A 17307-nucleotide genomic window follows, 5' to 3' on the forward strand; every position below is an offset into this window, starting at 1 on the left:
GTGGGGGGGAAGGGTGGGGGGGTAAGACGAACAACTGACTAGGGAAGTGGGGGATTATATGCCGGGTCAAGATTGGGTTGGATGCATAGGGGTAAGACGAACCACAGACGAGTGATGCTGATATAGAAGAGTGGAGAGCGAGGAAGCCATTACAGGAAGGCTGGCAACGAGACGGGAGAGAGCGGGGCGGGAAGAGGCGAGGCGAGGCGGGGCGGGTTTACAAGGCAAGGAAGGGACGGGGGGGGGCCCGTTGAGTCCCTCTTGAGCGTTTGCAAGCGATTACAATTTTGACCCTGCTCTCCTATCCTTCCCTCTCCCCTCCTCTCCCCTCCCAAACTTCCCCCCTGGAGCGCCCAACCCCCGACCAACCATATTGGGTCCGTTGGCTGTCTGAAGGTACTGGGATTGAACCAGCTTCCGCAGCGGACCGCCGTCGCAGTACTCTGGCGGTTGAAAAACGGTTAGAAGCAACGTGGGAAGTTAGTTGTGGCGGTTGAGTTGTGATTACCGGCGGTTGAATTGTCATTACAGCCGTTCGTTCTTCAGTTTCTTTACGGCGTGTATGGGTATGGGTATGGAAGGCGGGTCGTCATCAACGGCATATCACCAGTATCACCACCACCACCATTATCGCCAGCAACAACAACGATGCATTCTCATCCCGTTCCGTCTCATACCTGCTCGCCGGCCCCACCTCCTCTCCACTTCCCCCCGGCCCCCTACACACCCCTACCTACACCCCCCCCCTAGCCTCGAGATCCACATGCAGGTATCCGCCCCCTCACGTTGAGCCGTCACCCTCACCCTCAACCCCGTCACCCTCAACCCCGTCACCCCGCCGAACCCCACCCCACCCCGCACCTTGTACGATATACAGTCGCCAGTCCTGCAGGGAGGTGTGTGTGTGTGTATGGTCCCATAGTGGACCGGATTCGCGGGAGGAAAAGGCGGGGGGGCCCAGAGAACGCATGAATGAATGAATGGACACGATTGCAAAGGGATATAACGAGTGCTGAGAGAGAGAGAGAGATTGTGTGTGTGTGGGGAGGGGGGGGAAGACGAACCACACACGATTGAAGCTGCTGCTGTGTGCGGGGGGGGGGAAAGGGGGGAGGAAGATGATGGCATGAATGTGATGATGGCGCCGCAACTGTTGACGCGCTAAGCGCCAGTGTGTATTTGTGAGAAAAAAAGGGAGTGGAGAAGAAATGAAGACTCTAATATACATCTCAGTGCCGGACAATAACGGGGGAAAGGAATTTATAAACAGATTATATCATCATTTCAACCAACCAACTCAACGAACTTACCAGTAAGTTTGACAGTGTGGAGTTTCGGTTATTGTTGTTGTGCGTTGGCCCGGCTCCCAACACCACGGGGGCCGTACTGTTGTTGTGTACGGCACCCAGCGGTTGTACGTCAACCGCGTACGTCGCCACGATGTTGCGATGATTGATGCTCTGACAGAGGGCAGCTTCCTGTGTTTGTGTTTGTGGGAGATGGGGGGACGAGGGGCGCCGCTAGTGGGGGCGAGTAGTGGAGGGGAAGGGACTGGAATTATTCCCCCCACCATACATACATACACACACACGTACACGTACACGTTTTGGCATCACTTCACTGCAGCTACTGGACTACTCCTCCACTGCAGCTACTGGACTACTCCTCCACTGCTGCTACTGGACTACTCCTCCACTGCAGCTACTGGACTACTCCTCCACTGCTGCTACTGGACTACTCCTCCACTGCTGCTACTGGACTACTCCTCCACTGCTGCTACTGGACTACTATTACATCCAAATGTACCCAATGTTTTCGTAAGTCGTAAGTCGTAAGTCGTAAAAGGAACTTTCTTAGATTTTTTTCTTTTGAGCCCTTAATCGCTAAAAACGTTCCGTTCATCAGTCAGATGAAAATTATCATCACCATCATCATCGTGTGTGCAAATATCAGCGTTACTCGATTCTCGCGCGGCTAAGATGAACCAGAACATTCACACACAAGCGCGTGCACACACATACATACATGCATACATACCCATACCTGCAGAGCGCGTTTCCTGTTCTCGCTGCTCGCACTGAACACCACCGTCTTCACCGCCACCTCCAAACCCTGCCACTGACCTGCGGACGATGGGGGGGAGAGCGTGTATGGAAAAACTGTGTGTACGGAATATGTACGAATGTGTACAAACATACGTGAACCAATCTTACACACGGTTTACAAAAATGTTGGCGCACACCCCCACCCGGCCATGTCCTTTTCTTCTTTCCGTGTATATACATGTCGTACATGGGTACATACTGTCGTACATCCGTACACATGTATACATTCCCCCCGTCCAGATCAGCAGGCAGATAGACTTACAATCATAATTCAGACAGACAGACAGACAAACATACCTCGATACACAGTTCCAAAAGCCCCTGACCCAACCACAGACATGATATGAAGTTGGGTGTCGTTCACCCCGGCCATGATGTCCCGACGAAGCTGCTCCAGCTCGTCCATGAGGCTGGCAACCTGGCGGTTGAGAAGCGGTTAGAAAGCGGTTGGAGGTGGTTTGGAGATGGTTTGTTACTTAATTAAGGGCTTTGGACACTTGGTTGTACGTTATGAAAGTTGGTTGGTGAAGGTCGTTGGTGAACCGTTGGGATGAGACGCGGCCCCGGCTCCCCAACCGCCGCCGCCCGCGTACGCTCGTACATCTACTCGTACATCGACTTTTAGTTCTAAGACCCAAGAGCTACAGCTACAGCTCCCACTTTGCCCTCACCCGCCCGCGGGACGTCGTCCTTACCCGCCCGCCGTTTACCGGTCCTTGCACGCCACCATCCGCCGCCGCCGCCGCCGCCGCCCCCCATCCTCGTCCTCATCATCGTCGTCGCTGTCCTTCGATTTCATAATCCTATTCGCAACGTCAACTGCAGCGGAGGCAGACGCGACGGCGTGACGTGTGGCAGTGGCGGTGCCGCCGCCGCCACCGCCGTCCCCACCCGCCGCCAAGATCGCTTGTTGTTGTTGTCGTTGTTGTTGTTGTTGCTGCTGCACGCCGGTATCTGCAGACCCTGAACCCTGCTGCTGCTGCTGCAGCTGCTGCTGCGACGACGACAGCGGCGGTTGGAGTTCGTTTGGCTGTCTGTACGCCGCTGCCGCCGCCGCTGCCGCCGTCTGCGATTCCCTTGAACACGCACTTCGCGACTGGGAACAGCCGCCCCCGCCCAACTGAATAGAGAAGGTGGCGGCGCCGGATCCACCGCCGCCGCCGCTTCTGGTGGCGGCGGCTGCAGCAGCGGCGGCGGCGGCGGCTGTAGCGGCGCTGCTGCTACCGCCCATCGCCGCCACCCGCGACGCCAGCAGTACGTCCAACCCCGCCTTCGTCACCGCCATCGTTGTGGAGACCTCGAGCCCCTGCGACGCCCCGCGGCCGCCGCTAGAGCTGCTCTGTCCGCCGGCGGCGGCGCTGGTGCCAACGCCGCCGACGCCCGCCAACATCGCCGCCAGCGTCACCATCGGCGGCCCCGGCATCGTCACCGTCGTATGACTGACGCTCGTACCGCTGGCGCTTTGGTGCGAAGCACCCGTCGTACCGCTGCCGCCTGACGGCCGGATATGATGTACGGTAACCGCGGCGGCGGCGGCGGTGCCGTCGCTTCTTTGCTTATCTACAGTCGGCGTTTCGGCGGCGCCTGCCGAGACCGCCCCTGGATCGACCTGGGTCGGTGAAAATTGCTCCGAAACCATTGCATCTCCCCCCTCCAAATCTTTAGTCGCCATAGGGCCCAGCAACAACGTCGGCACAACTGGCGGCCGAAGGAGCCCCACCTCCGCTGCAATGGGACAGTTCTCCAAGCCGCCGCCGCCATCGCCGCCAGTACCACCACCGCTGCCAGTGCCGCCGCCGCCGTCTACCTCGATCCGGACCTCGTAATCCTCCGGTCTGTCGTACTCGGGGTTCTGGCGGTTAGGACGGTTGCTGATGTCCTTGATGAGATTGCGGATATTTGAATTCTGGTGGAGTTCTGCCGTACCGCCCTCGTCCGGTGCATAACCCACCTGCGAGTCGAGACCCCGAACACTCGTTAGGTCGTTTGTACGACAACAGCTTAAACTAACTAACATCTGGTACGGTCTACGGTGAGCTTCCTACGTAGATCAGCACACGCGCAATTCCCGCTTACACAGACAGACTGATATACCGACAGACGGGTCCCTCCCTCCCCTCCCCTCCCCTCCCCGTGCAACGTTCCCCCCTTCCTCTCCCTCCAATTGTGCACAACATTCTCCCCCCCCCTCTCCCGCACCCCAGTCGCCAGCAGTTTGGCACTTTGCTTTAAGCATCATCGCACGGCTTTCTCCCTCCCCTCTCAATCTACCTCCCTCCTCCCCTCCCCCTCCCTCCCTCCCACCGGCATGGGCATGATCTGCCAGTCAGGTATCTCCCCATCCAGCCCGTTGAACATGATGCCGTGAGCTTCGCGACCCATTCCCAGGGCCTCCTTCAGACGCCGCATCTGAGGGGAAGCGGAAGGAACAGACAGAAAGAAAGAGAGGAAAAAACGAGGGGGCAGTGTTGGGGGGTTGTTGTTGTTATTGAGCGGGAGGGAAAGACGAATCACACACGATTTTGAAGCTGCTGCCAGGGCAAGAGAGTGTATCAAACGTAGAGCGGGAGGGGGGGAAAACGGTTTGCGAATGGAAATACGCAGGACGAGAGAGAGAGAGAGGGAGAGAGCAGAGAGAGCAGGGGGTCTGGCGATGTGGACAACATGTGAAGTTGGATTAGAAGCGGCTTAGACTGGTCCCCCCTCTCCCCCTCCCCTTGAGCCCCCCACTCTGGGCCATGAGTGCCTTCCCTAGTTGCACACTGAACGACAAAGACACGTAAAACACACACCCGGCCACTGAAGGTGTGAAGGGACACTGAGCCGGGTCGCCTGGTCCTCCGTTACCCCCAACTAACACCGCCACGGCCATCACCACCTCCCCGACCTTTCCCCCGACCAAACACGCCCAGGCACAGCTCCTTCCGGTCAGTTCTATACGTTTGGTACACTCTTGCCCTGGCAGCAGCTTCACTCGTTTGTGGTTCGTCTTCCCCCCCCCCACACACACACACGCTTCTCTACCCAACCATAGCCATCGGGACCCACCCCTCACCCCCATGACCCCACCGCCACAACCACCCAGCAGAGCAGCAGCCCGTCCCGCTCCCCTCTGCCTTCCCCCCTCAGAAATGGAGGTGCGTTGGACAGCGCCGGCAGAACGGACAACAACGGCGGACCCGTGTTGCTCTCCTCCTTTTTCTTCTTCTTGTGCGTCATCACATCATTTACCTCCACCCCTCCCCCCCTTTACCCCGTCCCTCCCCCCCTTCCACCCCCCTCCGAAGCGATACAAGCCTCCACTCACCCTCCTGGCTCGGCGCTCCTGGTAAGTCCGGTAGTGACGTCTGAAGTAGAGGAAGAGCCCCACAGCCGCTAGCAAGATGGCTAACGACGCCACGATCTGAGTTTTGTTTGTTGGTTAGTTAGTTGGTTTGGGGGAACCAGAGGTGCAAAGAGCAACGGATAGACGCTTTGGTTTGGGGGCCGGAGTTGTTGACGGTGTTGTTATAAAATGCGTAAATATACACAAGTACAAGGTAGGCGGTGGGGATATTCAAGGTAAGAGGTGGGGATCGGGAGACGCGATGTGGGTAGATAAATAGGAAACACAAAAACACTCAGGCGCATGAAGGGAACGAGTGCGAGAGAGAGAGCGGGGGTTGTGTGTGAAAAAACTGACCTTGACGAGGTTGCTGGCCGAGCGTTTCGCCTTCACGAGCACGGGTTCGATTCCCAGTAACCGCAATTGTTGAACCACGCACTCGGACGCTGAGGCGCTGGATAGACAATTGGGATCCACCACATTGTCCGAAATTTGTACGGATTCTTCAAGCAACAAGTCGTACTCGCCCAGCGCCAGGCCAGCAGCAAAGTACGGTGAGCTGGCGGGTCCTAGCCGTGTGGCCACGTCCACGATGTAGACCTGTGCCGTTTCGCGGGGTCATGAGGCACGTGGGGGAGGGTGGGAGGGAGAAGATTGACAGGGGGTTGACAGCCTGGGTGTGCAGGAGTGTCCATAACACACATCCGCAACTTCGGCTGGTACCTATCATTCCATGACTTCCCATCACTTTCCGTCTCCATCTGTCCCCCAATACCGCATGCGGGGTGGGATGGCGACAGATGGGCCCGAGGGCTGGGGGTTAAGACGAACCACTGGCGAGTGCGGCAGATACCATTGAAGCTGCAACAGCAACAGCAACAAACGGTCAACTGCTGACACGTCAAAAACGCCAACTGTCAGCATCCGAAGCAAGGAAGAAGGGGGGAAGTCCGAGGGGGAAGCGCACACGAGGGGAGAGTAAGGAAAAAGAATTCGGGAAAAGATGTGACTGTAAAGGAAGGGGAACGAGATGCGGACTGACGAACACAATTTCTTGGTGGGAGGGCGGCGAGAAGGGCGTGGAGAACGGCAGGGAAAGCAGTACTGGACGGGGACAAGATGTGACCTACCAGGTTGGTGCTGCAGGGAGGTCCGGCGCCGTCGCGAGTCGAGTTGTAGCAGAAACGTGGCAGGAAAAATGCGATTTGGTGGTCATCGCTGCTGCCGTTAGGGCTGCCGGTAGTCTGGTTTAAGCGAGGCAGCTGCAGCAGTTCATCGAGAGTTTGCTTTCCCCCGAAGCCGGCAAGGCGCCGCTGCACGACGTGCTGGAAGATGACTCGTCCGCCCGGTGATGCGCCCACAATCAGCATTGCTTGACCGACTTCTGCTGTGTAATTGACGATTTCAAGCCACCGAAAAATAACCTCTCCGCCAGGCCTTATGTATATAGCGCTCGAGACGCTTGAAAAGTCTATTGTTACATAAGAACCGATGGCTTGGTACTGTGGAGGGGCCGAAACGGTGACATTTCGCGAGATGCTCACTGCTGTCGTCCAGTCGCTGCGATCCAGCTTGATTGTGGCGGTCAAGTACACAGTGGAGACCTCCAGCGATGCCAAAGCACTGTAAAGGGCTTTGCTCGTACCGGCATACACGACGCCCGCTGGAGGAGCGCCATCTGTCAAGCGCAGCAGACACAGTAAAAGAGCTCCAAGGAGGAAAGCGCTGCTGGGATGATGGCTCTGCAGCTGGGGTAACAGTATTGCGCTTGACGCCCCATGCATTTCAGTCAAGGATCTACCATTGTGCCTTGTACCAGCAAAGCTTTCACAGGTCATTCGCTAGCCAAGGGTCAGCACCATATCGCGCCACGGACGACGCGAGTAAGCCCCGCGCGTCCGGGCAGTGCTCATCTGATGGAAGGCAATTGGTTCAAATGTTTTTAAATAGAGAAAAGTGGACCTGTTATGCACGATGACTCGCGTTCGTGTGAGAGTTACAGTTAACTTACGGTAGGAAATGCGTAACGTAATTAAAGCCACAGAAAGCCAAATTATTCCTACGATTTACGTAGTTGATGGTCATTGTCTCATTGGGTTTGCCCAGGCTGACAAAGCCACAAGGGTTTGCCGTACATATTGTACTGTGGCCTGTCTTGCTTGCAAGGAGGTCAACCTTCCTCGTCTATCCTTTGTCCACGTATGCAGGGTCAATTATTAGCTTGGACCAGGAGAAGTCAGTTTCGGCCTCGAACTTTGACCCGTTTTCCGGCGTTGCTTCCGGCGTTCCTCCCACTTTGCTCACGAGCCATGTCTGGCCGACCTAAACGCGCACCAAAACGTTCTCGCAAATATTCCGACGAGGAGGAGCTGGATGACGAGGAGCTGAGCGAGGAGGAGGTTCCGCTGGACGAAGACAGCGAGGAGGAAGAAAAGCCCAAGAAGAAAGCCAAAGCGCCGGCAGCAAAAGCGACGCCTAAGCCTAAGAAGCAAACGGCTGCATTCACGAACTCCTCAGGATGGTCATTTGAGCCGCCGTCGCTCCTTTACAAGTAAGCATGGTCAGCATAAGCATCAACCCGTTGCCCGCTTTGTTTAGGTACTAAAAATCCCCTCGAACCTACGCAGGACCTACGGTGATCCACGACCAAACAACAAGATTGCTGCTGTTGACCTGGTATGGCGGGAACTCTGTGATGTTTGTCGCGTTGACCAGGCTCCAACCTCTCGGCTTGAAGAGGGCATCCCCAAGCCCCAATTGCCTGGAATCCTTCATCCTTGTCTGGTATCCAGCAATTCCACGCGTGCCCAATTCTCATCTAAGTTTGCAACTCTGTGTGGCATGTACATATTGGTTACAGGGCACCTGCGTGCTTTGCAGTTGCCACTCCCGGAACGCCTTCTTGGAAAAATGAAGGGCGGGAGGACAAACAGAGGAGGATAGAATGTTGGTTAATAGCCCGAACGGGGAGAGGGGACGAAGCAAATGAAGCTTATCCGCAGCAGGTGTACAAATCCCACTATGAAGTGGATTCAGCAAGGGTTCCAGGCTAATATTCCCCAGCATATGAAAGGGAACTAAGTTGCGTGCGATGCAGCTGTAGGGGCACGACTCCTCCTCCGTATCTTCAGTGCCTATAATCTGGGCCGCGTGGTTGTGTCAGCGAAAGTGTGTCCGTGTGTGCACGTATGCACCTGCAGGACGGTACCATGGTCAATACCAAGAGCGGTGCGCAGTTCCCCAAGGATGAATCAGACTACAAGTGGTTTAACAAGAACACGGCCAACGCCATCCGGGCCTATCACGACTCGGGGTACAAGGTAGTCATCTTCACGTAAGCCCGTTATACAATGTTGTGAAAATGATTACATATATTGTCGTGTGAGAGGTTAATTCACCAACGATGCAACTTAGATATCCATTGTAACGGCATCCATTCAAATTACGTGCTTCAGAGGAACGTACTGCACGGAAACCGATCAGTGCTTTGCGGGGGTAATGTGTTTTTTGAGTTCCGGTCACTGTCTCCGTGTTTCCTGGCCTCCCCCATCCTCCCCTCATATGGCATCTCATTTTCATCCTCTCCCTTCCCCCCGCAGCAACCAGGGAGGCGTAAAGAGCGCCGTGACGGGCAAGATGGCGGAAAAGGTCAAGGGGCGGATTGACGCAGTGGTTAAGGAGGTGAGCAGGAGAAGGGATGCTGGTGGGAGGGTAGGGCGCGTGGGTAGAATCACAAGGTGAGTGGGCCGAAAAACCCAGTGCGCACGTGCGATCGCGTGTGGGAGATACACGGTATGATTACCTGGCTTCGGGTGGAATAGTGGATGTGGAGATGAGAGTAGGTATAGCTAACTGGGTTCTCGACGGAGAGAGGCGGTAAGCAACTCTCCTAAAGCGGCCTCAGGCTATCTTTTGCACCGGCCCGCCTCCCATCTATGTTTGCCCTTTTTGTCGCCCCCGTCGTAACCCCCTCCTCCCATCCCGCCCCACCCGACCCCCATTCTGCAGTTGGGTATTCCCGTACAGGTATTCGCTGCGACGTTGGACGACCAGAACCGCAAACCCAACACGGGCATGTGGCACTTCTTCTGTCAGCGACACAACGGCGGAGTGCAGCCAGGTGGGTGTGGGCCTGTACGGGGAAGGGGACAGTTGCCCGGGAAGGGGGACGTATGGGCCGGAGGAAGTTGCCTTGCCCGGAAGTGGAGGGAAATCAAGAAGAGGCTCTTCGGGGGAGTCTACCAGCGGCAGTTCGTAGGCATGAGTCTGCGTTCCATATAGGCACATGAGTCTGCCACGTCATGAAAGCCACCAACGGAAGGTCGTTACCGGTTTGCACGGCTGACCACCCCACGACCATCACCTGTCCCGTTCCCTGCTTTCCATCAGTAAGTTGTCCTTTCTGGCTCAGTCCATTAACCCCCCCTGGAGGTCCTCGGAGGTACTCCAGGAGGGGGGAAGTCGATTACGGAAAATGACCGGTCAGGGGTTGTGGGAGGCCGCGAACTCGCATGTCAACATCCTCTCTCGTCTCCTCCCGTTTACCCCCGCAGCTGGGACCCACTACTGCGTATTGGCTGTACGTTATCGTACAGCATCTCTGTCTGAGAGAGAGGGCTGTCTGTGTCCCTGTGTCCTACTCCCAACCACCGCCATCCCTGGCCCCTGCATGGTCCCCGGGCGCTGCATCTCATCTCCTGTCTCCTTTCTCAACTTCGCCTGAACAGACCTGTCCAAGAGCTTCTACGTGGGTGATGCGGCGGGTCGGCCAGGTGACTTTGCTGACAGCGACAAGGCGTTTGCGGCCGCCATCGGCATCGGGTTCAGATTGCCGCAGGAGGAGTTCGGGTGAGCGAGAGTGGGCTCGTGAGTCTTAATGAGTATTTCTTGGGGGGGGGGGAAGAAGGAGATGAATCTGAGAAGAGACGGGGAGGACGGCGGACGGGGCACTGGAACTGTGGCTCCATCTTCCATTCGGCCATTGTTACTCCTTAACACCCACAGCTTGCGCCCATACCCATACCGCCTCCTCCACCCGGCCTTCTTGCCGCTTCATTACGCACCGTGACCCACATCAAGAGCCCACCCGGCCATCGCAATTTGACGAAGAGAAAATGCCCATACGTAGGGAAATGGAGGGCAAGCGGGCTCTGCCCGCGGGTGTGATGAAGAAGAGCAAGGGTGAGGGAGGCAAGCCGGTGAGATGAGAGAAGATGTGTGTGTAGAGGGTGTGTGTGTGTGTGTGTGTGTAGGAACGTGTGTGGGGAATGTGGAGGCGAGAGGAGGGGTGGGGAGGTGGTGCGGAGAAGCGTCTGAGTGTTTGTGCTTGGGGGGTCGATTCTTCGTCCACGGAGTCTTATTTCCTGGGCTCCGCTGCGCCCCTCTTCACTGCAGCAGTCCGTTTCCCCCGCTCCCTCGATGTTTTGCATTCCCATGAGATGTCGTACATGTTCTGCAGTTACCGACCGTCACATCCCCACCCTCACATCCTCCTGGCATACAAATACTAACTATTTTACCACACCAACACATCGCGAACCCCTTCTGCAATCGTACTCTACTCCCAACTCCCCCGGCTATACGTATGTATGTGTGTACTGATGTCTGTGTGTATATATGCTCCGTATTCTTCGTACTATATCGTACTACATGGGCAGGAGGCGGTCAACCCCGACAACTCGAATCTGGTCACCGTGTTCAGTCAGCTGGCAGACAAGTTTTTTGAGGAGGCCAAGATGGGTGCGTTGAGTCGGGGGGAGAATCACGTCCTCAGGGGAGTTGTAACCCTAAGTAATGTGCAAAGGCCGGCGAGGCAATCCCCTCACTGCTCCACGAGTGGAACAGTATACAATAAAGAGGAGGGCTGCAAAGGCCGGTGAGGGGATTGCCAGAGAGAGAGACTGCCGCCTAAGCATGATGTTACTTGTCCCTGTCGCTAACTAGGCCATGATGTGCCGCATACGCTTTTGCGTTCTCCGTACTTCTCTGGAGCGTCATAAGGCTGAGGAGGGGTGGCTGTGTTTATCTGTTTTCCCGTACAGACTCCAAGGCCAAGTTCAAGGCCATCTCCAGTAACAAGGTGGCGGCTGTGTTGGCGGAATTCCCCGATAAGGTGAGAAACGGGAAGCGAAAGAGCGATGGTAGCGATTAGTCCCTGTCTACCAGTGATTGACCCCACTGTTTTTTTTACCGCTACATGAAGTATGAGAACTTATTGACTTATTGATGGTGCTAAGTTAGGGATGGTGCTGATAGTGCTTTTTTGTCGGCGTTGCTGATGTTGCAGATCACGACCGGCAACCTCAAGGAGGTGGCCAAGCTGCCCGGAGTGGGCAAGGGCTCCATCGCCAAGGTGCGGAGTTGCTGGTTGGGCGAGAATTGTGGCCGGGGCAACGTTGTTTTATTTTTGAATTGGGGTCTTATTTCTGCTGTATCCCGCTCCGAGCGGCCTCACCTTTGTGGGTTGGGAAATGCTGTCTGTGTTGAGCTCCTATCCTCCAGGGTGTTCTTTTCTGGCCGTTCATATAAGGTGCTCGGGTGGATGTGAGATGTGTCGTTCCCATGATTTTTGTGCGCGTAGTGCTTATCCTCCTGCCTTGGTTCCTGATTGGTGTTGGTTTTATCGTGTCCGGAAAGCCTTACGGACGGGCTGTGTGGGGATTGAGACGTGCGGCTATGTTCCGTGGGATCTACTAAAGGATCAGCTTTTTTGCATAGACCAACTGTAAATAAGCATACTTAATATGGCTCGTGCGCTTTTTAAATGTACTGTGGGCGCAGATACAGGAGTTCTTGGAGACCGGCACGGTCTCGGAGCTGTCGGGCGTCGATGACCTCGCTGGCGTCGGGAAAGCTGCGCCGCAGCTGAAGGACACTGGAAAGGATATGGCCAACAAGTTCATGTGACAACATGGCAGTGACAAGGCTCGCATAGTTGCGGTTAGGCTTTCGCAACTTCAATGGATCGCTGCACTTTTCGTTACGACGCTGTTGAACTTATACGCTGGATGCCTTGAGCTTAAATGTTTGGTTGAATGTGCTTCCGCGGTTGTTGTTTGAACCATGCATGCCGCAAACCCCATCGGCGTCAACGAGACCCTTCGACTGTTGCATATGCATGTATACTGTTGATTGGGTTAATACATATGGAGAGCAATGTTGATATATTGCGTTACTTGTTTTTGTTGTCTGTCGTAAGTGCTTGTCGCGTGGTCCTCCTGCCGTTCAGCACTTGCATCTGGAGAGTCAAGATTCATGCTTAGGAATCTTTTTTAGCACATTCCGTCGCTATTGTTCCTTGTAACGGTTCTATCAAATATGTGCCCAAGGCTTTACCTAGCAAGGCAGACTGCTCAACGCTCATGTCTATGTTGTGCCGAACATACAAGCCGAAAAACTGTGAAAGCATCAGTGCGAAAACAGAAAATTGGCTATATGAGAATGGTTGGATTTAGGCTTGTACAGAAGTCAGCTTTCGGGGAGTCAGCCGCGCGCACCCGTGTTGCTTCGCTGGCCACTTTTGTGAGTATTCCATTGAGCGGGACAAATGCAAATGATTCGCCGTCATGTGCTTAATTTGTGATACCGAGCCGCTTTCGCATTTTTGTCCTGAGTTGCTTGTTGACATCATCAGTCGCGACTCTTGCTCTTGCCAGGAGGACTCTGTTGGCGCCGGTATCAGGACGCTGACACAACGCGCCACTTTACCATTATCATCCCGTCTTTCACAGCTGCGGAGTTTGGTTCGGGGACTGATACTTTCCGCGCCTATAACAACGGCATCAACACTGTCTACTTCACCACAACCACCCATCAAGGGTGCCTCAACAACTACTACATCTCGAGCAGTCACGACCGCAATTCTCAGTCCCAGCAGCGAAGCAGATGCGGACTCCATAGGACCAGCTCTCCATGCCGACGCCAGCGGCCAGCCTCACCCACCAGCCCAAAACCTCACCACCACCACCACCACCACCACCACCACTACTATTATCCATCAAACCCCTGCCCACCACCACCATCAAAAACATCGCCGGATCCACCACCATCACGACCGTCACCATCAGCGCCATGATGATGCCGTCGAAAGCGAGGCGCACAGCACCACCTCCCCACGCGACGCCCCTTCGCTACATTCCCACCGCAAGCACCATTCCAGTCATCATCACCACAACCACCACAACCACCACCATCCGACACTCCGTCTGATAGCCTCCAGAATCCGCTCCGGCAGCCGCCCCGGCGCCCGTCGTGACGGCGCCCGTCTTGGCCTGGTGGTTGAGGGCGGCGGCATGCGCGGCTGCATTAGCGGTGCCATGCTCATGGCCCTCCATGATCTGGGCCTTACGGATGTATTCGATGCGGTGTACGGCGCGTCAGCGGGCGCCATCAACGCCACCTATTTCCTGTCCGGACAACGACACGGTCTGCAGATCTATCGCGAAGACCTTACTCAGGGAACTGCCTTTTTGGATTTCAGGTAATTCAGTTAGTTGGAGCGAGGGTGGTTGCCTGTCGTCTGAGCTGCATGTAAGGAGCTACATGGTAATTCGATTTTGGTAACGACTTTTAAAACGACATTCAAAACGCAATTTTTTTATGTTCGCCGCCGCAGTGCGCGTCGCTTATAACGTGCCCAAATACAATCAAGAAATTTGAAACAACGAAATAACCGCTGCTCGGATCGTCACATGTCGCTGATTCTCCTCACTTCTCTTTCCAAACTCACCCACCCCGTCCGTTCTCCATCTTTGGCTCTCATGCCATCAACCCCCCACACACACGCTGTTCGCGGGTTTTTCCCCTCCTTCCCTGTAGGAATTTATTTTCTCGGGAGTCGTCCGCACGACCCGTCATGAACATCGACTTCCTGATTGACCACGTAGGTCAATGTGGGGTACTTAATTTGAATGATGTTGACATCAGCGTGTGATACGTTTCCATGAATCGTACTTCGTAATAAAAGTGTTAGTGTTATACTTAGCAATACTTCATGCAACAACAACAACAATATCCATATTAATATTAATATAAGTATTAATGAATTTTACTATTAGTATAGTAATTGTTTGATAAGGGAATGTGAAACGGGAGTTCAGGAGGGCAGGAATAAAGGCAGCGAGGCAGGAGGTTACGGATGATGAGGGTTGTCAAGGCGTGGTGGTATTGGGAGGTTGTTTAGAGGACAGGACACGCCACATCGCTCATCACACCGCATCGTACTTCCAGGGACAGGAGGGGAAGGGGGGAAAAAACCAAACCAGGGTTCTTCACCCCGATTCGGGCCCGAACATTTTTGCGATTTTTCCTTTTTGCCCGGAAGGAAAATTAGTGTGTCCCGGAGCATCCCGAACGGATTTTGTGCCTTTTGAAGCATTTCTTCGGCGACCCAACCGAAGCCTCCCGAAGGCATTTTCGGAGAAAACCGAACGATATTTAGGCGTAAATTTGCATGTTTTCAGGCGCGGAAAGGGCCTGGAAACCGGGCTTGCGGTATTAGGTCCGCTTGGTCACCAGTCAAACAAGTACAAATGTGAATTGCGGCTGTATCGCATCGAGGTGATTGCTGCAGAGGTGGATGAGGAGCGGCGCCTCTTTGGTTCAGGGTAAAATCCTTCCCTGAACGATTGCTCCCAGGCGCCATGTTCCAAAATAAAGTCAAACATCTGCTAATTCAGCCGTCCTGCATATTACGATAGAATCCAGCTAAATTTTACCCCGAAAAAAGCTTCAGACAGTTTCGGGGTGCCCGAAAAAAGTGTCAGGCTGATTCGGGGAGGGCCCCGATAGGTTATTCAGAGGATTTCGGACACGACCGAAATTTGTGGGTACCCCGGTGAAGAACCCTGACCCAAACCAGGGGAAAGGGGGGAAGGGGAAAAAAACAAAACTCAGCGCCGAGAACAAAATCCCTTTCACCCACCACCCGGAGGAAACTGAACCACACGAACGCATAACCGCAACCACCATAACCGCTTTCACAACCGCCATTGCACAACCGCCATCGCAGGTCATGCACACCTCCAAGCCATTAGACTGGGACGCAGTGCTAACCTCCCCCACACCTCTCAAGATCGTGGCCTCCTGCCTAGACTCGCTACAGCCTGTCGTACTGTCGGATTTCGCCGACCAAGGCGAGCTGGCGGAGGCGCTCAAGGCTACTGCTGCCGTACCGCGGATCGCCGGCCCGCCGCGGCGGCTCCGCGGTCGTACACTGGTGGACGCGGCGGTATTCGAGCCGGTTCCCTTGCCGTCTGCTATCCGCGACGGCTGCACCCATGTGCTAGTGCTGTGCACTAGGCCACCGTCGACTGGGACGGGGCCCTGGTCGCGGCGGGTTCAACACACCATCGAGGTTGGCGGGGAGCAGCTCTATTTTCATTTTTAGACAGACATAGGACTGAAGGACATTTAATTAGTTTCATATTTTATTTGGTTTCATATTTTTTTATTTTTGGGTTAAATAAATTTATTATGTAAGATCCCTCTTCCCTTGTAAAAATGTCTTTTTCTCTCTTTCTCTCTCTCTCTCTCTCTCTCTCTCTCTCTACCTACCTATCTCTCTTTTACCTCTAGAGCTTGGTGAGCTTCTGTTCCTGGCTGACAGCTTTTTTTACCTTTGTGTCTGCATGACTGGAGAGACGTGAAAAGTGTGGTCAAAGGGGTTGTGTTGGTGGCGTTAAACGGGAGCCGGGGATGTTAACTCCTTTGCCCAGTCCCGTCCCGTCCCTACCTTCACTCGTTTGTGGTTCGTCTTTCCCTTCACCTGTCAACTCTTTTGCGCCCCTTTCAATGTGCTGCTCATATACTTCGCTCCTCATGTTGGTAAAGCTGACCCCCCCCCCCCCGATCCTGTCCTGCCCTGTCCTGTCCCGCCCATTTCCCCCAACCAAACAATCACCTCATCATCAACATCAATTACTTTCCGGGTTTTAAGGTCTTGGCTAAGAATACGGTCCTCAACGCGCCGTACATGCGAGACGCCTGGCGTGCCGCCGGTGCCGCGGAATCGCACTCTCCTGCCATGCTGGACGAACGGCTGGTTTCGGCGCTGCGCTGCTGCCCCCACGAATTCCGGCGTACGATGGGCGCCTACCTGTTGCCGCTTTACCCGGACCACACTGCCGGGTGCCACCCGTTGTGTTTGGATCCCGACACGCTCGCGGCGGCGTGTGAGGTAGGACATCGAGCGGCGCTGCGGCTGCTGGGGCCGCTGGTTGCCGCCGGGGCCGCCGCGTCTGCGACGGCGGACGAGGTGGCGGCGGGGCGCGGACAAATCGGAGTGTGGGATGCTGGGGAGATGGCGGGGGTTGAGGGTGGGGCGGCAGCGACGGCAGCAGCAGCAGCGGCGCACGCGTCTGGGGGGGGCGGCGGCGGTGGTGGTGGTGGCGACAGCAGCGGTGTTGTTGGGGAGTTTGGCGGGGCGGAGTTGTACTCAGCCGATATGGATTTGCGCTTTCGGCCCTGATACGGTATTATTGATGTGATCTGATGTGACGTAAATTTACTGGAGGATTACTTATTTGAAATCATCAGCGTGAAGCTCTTAGAGGTTAGTTTCAGGTACGGTTGTGTACGGTATTGTACGACCATACGGACCTCGTCATGGGCTGGGTTGCTGTATTACGGTAATCCCCAGGCGGGGGGATTACCGTGTTGTGGGGGTGAGGCCAGGGTAGAGGGTGTACGGCTAGGTCACATGTACGGTGGACCTAGCTTTGTTGCTCACTTCCCGGAGTTCATTTTTTTGTTATGTCTACCGCAACCGTTGCCGTGCTTGGTTATCCGCTTGGGTTCGTTTTGTTGGAGGATATAGACATGCCTTGGCTGCGATTGCCTTCTTGCGTAAAGAGAAGAATAACAAGAAAGGGAAGTCGT

The 17307-nt window shown here is 55.1% G+C and overlaps 4 protein-coding genes across 4 annotated transcripts in view; 2 read left to right on the top strand and 2 right to left on the bottom strand.

Annotated features, from left to right (window-relative positions):
• The window catches only part of VOLCADRAFT_119333 (uncharacterized protein), a gene marked incomplete at both ends in the record, with an annotated part of 11628 nt that extends 4360 nt beyond the window's left edge, over positions 1 to 7268 (bottom strand). Inside the window, 11 exons of the mRNA XM_002956267.1 lie at positions 862 to 1012; positions 1311 to 1478; positions 2044 to 2123; positions 2403 to 2523; positions 2833 to 4056; positions 4410 to 4514; positions 5413 to 5508; positions 5788 to 6030; positions 6561 to 6932; positions 6975 to 7108; positions 7232 to 7268. Coding sequence (XP_002956313.1) covers positions 862 to 1012; positions 1311 to 1478; positions 2044 to 2123; positions 2403 to 2523; positions 2833 to 4056; positions 4410 to 4514; positions 5413 to 5508; positions 5788 to 6030; positions 6561 to 6932; positions 6975 to 7108; positions 7232 to 7268 — 2731 coding nt within the window. The remainder of the gene's footprint in view (positions 1 to 861; positions 1013 to 1310; positions 1479 to 2043; positions 2124 to 2402; positions 2524 to 2832; positions 4057 to 4409; positions 4515 to 5412; positions 5509 to 5787; positions 6031 to 6560; positions 6933 to 6974; positions 7109 to 7231) is intronic.
• Positions 7269 to 7634: 366 nt separating this feature from the next.
• VOLCADRAFT_121502 (uncharacterized protein) lies at positions 7635 to 10239 on the top strand (the record flags this gene model as incomplete). Its single annotated transcript, XM_002956217.1, has 6 exons — positions 7635 to 7981; positions 8058 to 8106; positions 8631 to 8764; positions 9030 to 9111; positions 9439 to 9550; positions 10158 to 10239. Coding segments are annotated over exons 1-6 (699 nt in total), but the record flags the coding sequence as incomplete, so codon positions are not given.
• Position 10240: 1 nt separating this feature from the next.
• On the top strand, positions 10241 to 15817 carry VOLCADRAFT_121503 (uncharacterized protein; the record flags this gene model as incomplete). Its single annotated transcript, XM_002956218.1, has 9 exons — positions 10241 to 10278; positions 10559 to 10628; positions 11088 to 11169; positions 11472 to 11542; positions 11717 to 11782; positions 13578 to 13793; positions 13863 to 13909; positions 14248 to 14311; positions 15440 to 15817. Exons 2-9 carry the CDS (start codon positions 10563 to 10565, stop codon positions 15815 to 15817), a joined length of 990 nt encoding a protein of 329 aa, XP_002956264.1. The 5' UTR covers positions 10241 to 10278; positions 10559 to 10562.
• A 184-nt stretch (positions 15818 to 16001) lies between these two features.
• Positions 16002 to 17172, bottom strand: VOLCADRAFT_97264 (uncharacterized protein; the record flags this gene model as incomplete). The annotated part of the gene is made up of 3 exons (XM_002956268.1): positions 16002 to 16062; positions 16266 to 16667; positions 17159 to 17172. The coding sequence occupies 3 exons, from the start codon at positions 17170 to 17172 to the stop codon at positions 16002 to 16004; spliced, it is 477 nt and encodes a 158-aa protein (XP_002956314.1).
• Positions 17173 to 17307: the final 135 nt, after the last annotated feature.

The sequence above is a fragment of the Volvox carteri genome (genome assembly GCF_000143455.1).
Source record: "Volvox carteri f. nagariensis unplaced genomic scaffold VOLCAscaffold_59, whole genome shotgun sequence".
In the NCBI taxonomy this organism is placed as follows: domain Eukaryota; kingdom Viridiplantae; phylum Chlorophyta; class Chlorophyceae; order Chlamydomonadales; family Volvocaceae; genus Volvox; species Volvox carteri.